Raw genomic sequence first — 3,807 nt, 5'->3', positions numbered from 1 at the left:
CAGGGTGAGACAGGGGACAAGCCCATCTGATAAAACAACAAGAGCAAGGCTGCAACAACAAAAGAAAATACTGTCAGGATTTTGGAACTTCTTCATAAAATCAATTGTGTATTTCTGCAAAGCAAAGTGTGGCATGTAAATAGAACTAAAACCATGATATTTTGGAACGGAGGGGGCATTATTTATTTTGTAATGAATGTATTTTTACCCATTATTAATAAATTCCTCTTCACCAGAGAAAGAAAGAATGAATGATATCGTAATTTGGGATCAATAGAGAAAAATGTGTACACAAGTACCATATTTGACTATCATGTCCCATCTTCTTTTTTTACGTTTCCAATTTATTTTCGTTTGGGTGGCCATGTTATTGTTTTCGATAAGGAATGTTCGGGTCATGTTTGACAAAGATATTGATGGCTAGTTGCGGTTATGAAGGTGCAGCAAAGGCGATGTATTTTCTGGGACCTGAGATAACATCCAGATTTATTATGGACATAGACTTGTGTCGGATGCGTAAGATTGCCGTAGCATCTTCAATGTGGGATTTTAGACAGATTGTCTCTTCTCAACAGTTTGATTAACAAACTGGAGGCACTCAGGCATCAACGGATATTATCGGTTCCGTCAACGGCTTTGGCGATTGGGCTGCTTGCCTGGTGTGTGCATGGTTCTGGGACGGTTGTTCCAACATTTGTACTGCAATGGAACTTACAGCCACTCCTGTAAGCTTTTGGGACGGTTGTAGCGGCATTTGTACCGCCCCAACTACCGCTCGAGGGTGATTCCTATGGGTTTTGGGGTGCGGTAGTGAGCGGTGGGAGCACCATAGTTCCGGTTGTTTTAATAAACGATGCAACCGGTGTGATGAGCGATTGTACCGCCTAGGCCACCACCTCATGGTTTTACTGCCTGGAGCAGTTGTACCACTTATCCAAGTGGTTGTACTGCTCCAGTGTTTTTCTACAGCGTAACGGTTAGATTCATAGGAGCCTATTTAAGGGGGTCTTCTTCCCCAATGGCCCCAATGAATCTGAGCAAGGTTCCCCTACCATTGTTGACCTATTGTAGTTTGCTTTCTCTCTGTTTCTCCCTTGATTCTTGCGTCTATTTAAGAAAAAAAGAGAGAGAAGATCTATATCTACATTTTTATCAATCCATATCTTCTAAGTGAGGGGAACCATTTGAATTTAGATCTTGACGTTCTTTTGTGTTCTTCTCCTTTGTTCTTTCTCTCATATATCGCCATAGCATTATTTGTTGTGGTGGGATTTGGAGAGAATGACTTGAGCATTCCGTGTGCTCTTGCCATTGAATTTGGTGCATATGTTTGAGTTTTTCACGGTGATACATGGAAGTGAAATTTCGAGAAGCTTTTTAACTCTTGGGTGCTTGGTACCCTACAATTTGTTCCTCCTGGGTGCTTGGGTGCCCTAAATGGTTGATGCTGTCACGGAGCTCAGTCATTATGGTGTAAAGCTTTGGGCAATCTTCAAGAGCCTCCAATTAAGTTGTGGAGATTGCCCCGGGCAATTTGTACAGGTTTGGTAACCGCCCACAAAGATCTCCATTTATACGGATTCGGTGATCGCCCTCAAAAGTCCTTTAGTGAATTCACGGCACCTTGCATTGTGTAAGGGCGTGAGGAAAATACGATGAGCCATTGTGGCTCTTAGGGAGCACTTTGCCTCCACATCCCGTGAGCACGGAGATGACCGGGTGGGCTGCCGGTCGTCGTTCGGTTAGTTCGACCATAAGGGATGCCAGAAGCCTACGTGAAAGTAGATTTGCCCTGAGATTCGTGCTAATAATCTAATGATGAAAATGCGTTCATTTTTAAATAGATACTGACATTTCCGCAAAAAAAAAAAGATATTGACATGCGTGTACATGGAACCCCTGACTAAACGCCGGTTGCCACCAATATGCCAGTCGCTAGGTTCGCGAGTCACCCGTGACCTTCTTCATACTCACGGACTCACTTAGCGAACAGGCAAACGCCTGGCAGGAAAGCGCCATGCTTCCCACGTGGTAACATAACGCGCTTCAGGAAAGCGCCACGATGCCTCACATAATCATTTCAGGTGGCGACTTAACAACACGTGAACTCAGCTCGCGCCTACGAGCAAGGAAGCTATACGAAGCCGCGTCTTATCCGCTGGAGTGCACTCAAAGCAGCGTATGCTGCGCTTCCAAAGCGCGGCTTGCCATACAGTGACTGGACGCGACGCAGGAACGCGGCTAAGGAAACAGCTGTCATCTTATTGTTACACGCATAAATACGCACACGCACGAGCACGACACTAAGTAACACTCTCACTCTCTCGCTCGAGCACAACTGCACAAGCCTCAAGCACTCGAGCTTTCCTGAAGTACCACCACCGAGCCATCGACCGGCAGCCAGCCAGCAGCCATGGACATGAGCCTCGAGCACTCGAGCTCTCCCTCCTCCTCGTCCACGACCACGACCGAGCACGGGGGGACGGCGTGGCCGTGGCCGCCGAAGCGCCCCGCGGGCCGCACCAAGTTCCGGGAGACGCGGCACCCCGTGTTCCGCGGCGTGCGGCGCCGTGGCAGCGCCGGCCGGTGGGTCTGCGAGGTGCGCGTCCCCGGGGAGCGCGGCACGCGCCTCTGGCTCGGGTCGTACTTCACCGCCGAGGCGGCCGCGCGCGCGCACGATGCCGCAATGCTCATGCTGCGCGGCCGTTCCGCCGCGTGCCTCAACTTCCGGGACTCCGCGTGGCTGCTTTCGGTGCCGCCCGCCTTCTCCAACCTCTCTGATGTCCGGCGCGCGGCCGTCCAGGCCGTCGCGGACTTCCTGCGCCGTCCGGAGGCCACCGGTGCCGCTGCGGCGGTCGAGGAAGTCGCCTCCAGCGTGGACATCCCGTCGGCGGCGGCGTGCAGTGTCCCCTCGTCCGAGACGGCGCAGACCTCCGGTGATGCCAATTTTGAAGAGCCAGGCGCATTAAGCATGGATATGTTCGACCTCGACTGCCTGTTTGGGGAGACGGACTCGGACACGTACTACTACGCGAACCTTGCGCAGGGCCTGCTCATGGAGCCACCGCCTACCATGGCCACCGGGCAGTACTGGGACAATGGGGACTGCGCCGACGGCGGAGCCGGAGCTGATGTCGCGCTCTGGAGTTACTAGGACTTATATCGACAATGTTTGACTCTTCTTCGTTCCGAGTGTCTCATTCCTTCTTGTCGGCCCCTTTGCTATATATCTTTAGCTAGAACCACCAAGTGGTGGCCTGGTGGGACTGATGCGATGCATCACCCTAATTTTACATTAGACTCATTAAACTAACACAGTAGCCCTCTTAGAGATGGATATATTCACGAAATTGTAACATTGAGATTTATTTTTTCCATAAACATATGCCTATTATAAGATATTGTTGATCATATGTTATATTTTATTAAACAGTTTTCTTAAAGCACATCTAGATGTGATGTAAGTATTGCACATCTAAATCTTATGTCATTGGTCTTACGTTGAGATTCGTGTGGATATTTTTTTCTTTTTTTCCCACTTTATACTTGATTCACTCACTTAGATATGCAATAACTAGAGCACATCTAATTAAATTTGCTGTGGAATATGGAAACAGTGCCTAAATTTAGAAAACATTTCTACTCCTCTTCCTCTTATTATTAGAAAACTATTACTATAAAATCAATCCGATCCAAGAGAATGCATATAACTTTAAGTTTAGCACCTTCAATATCTAAAGATTTATAGAATGTTAATTGCCCTATTTTGTTTGATTTTGAAGATGGTATTTAATAGTTTTTTCTTGC

The 3,807-nt window shown here is 48.0% G+C and overlaps 1 protein-coding gene across 1 annotated transcript; it reads left to right on the top strand.

Moving 5' to 3' along the window:
• The first annotated feature begins 2,323 nt into the window (after positions 1 to 2,323).
• On the top strand, positions 2,324 to 3,411 carry LOC125512960 (dehydration-responsive element-binding protein 1H-like). The gene has a single exon (XM_048678015.2). It carries the CDS (start codon positions 2,414 to 2,416, stop codon positions 3,152 to 3,154), a length of 741 nt encoding a protein of 246 aa, XP_048533972.2. The 5' UTR covers positions 2,324 to 2,413; the 3' UTR covers positions 3,155 to 3,411.
• Positions 3,412 to 3,807: the final 396 nt, after the last annotated feature.

Source organism: Triticum urartu, chromosome 6A (assembly GCF_056163025.1).
Source record: "Triticum urartu cultivar PI428250 chromosome 6A, HENAU_Tu73, whole genome shotgun sequence".
Taxonomy (NCBI): domain Eukaryota; kingdom Viridiplantae; phylum Streptophyta; class Magnoliopsida; order Poales; family Poaceae; genus Triticum; species Triticum urartu.
The sequence above is the reverse complement of the archived record's forward strand: the minus strand, read 5'-3'. Positions and strand labels throughout refer to the sequence as shown.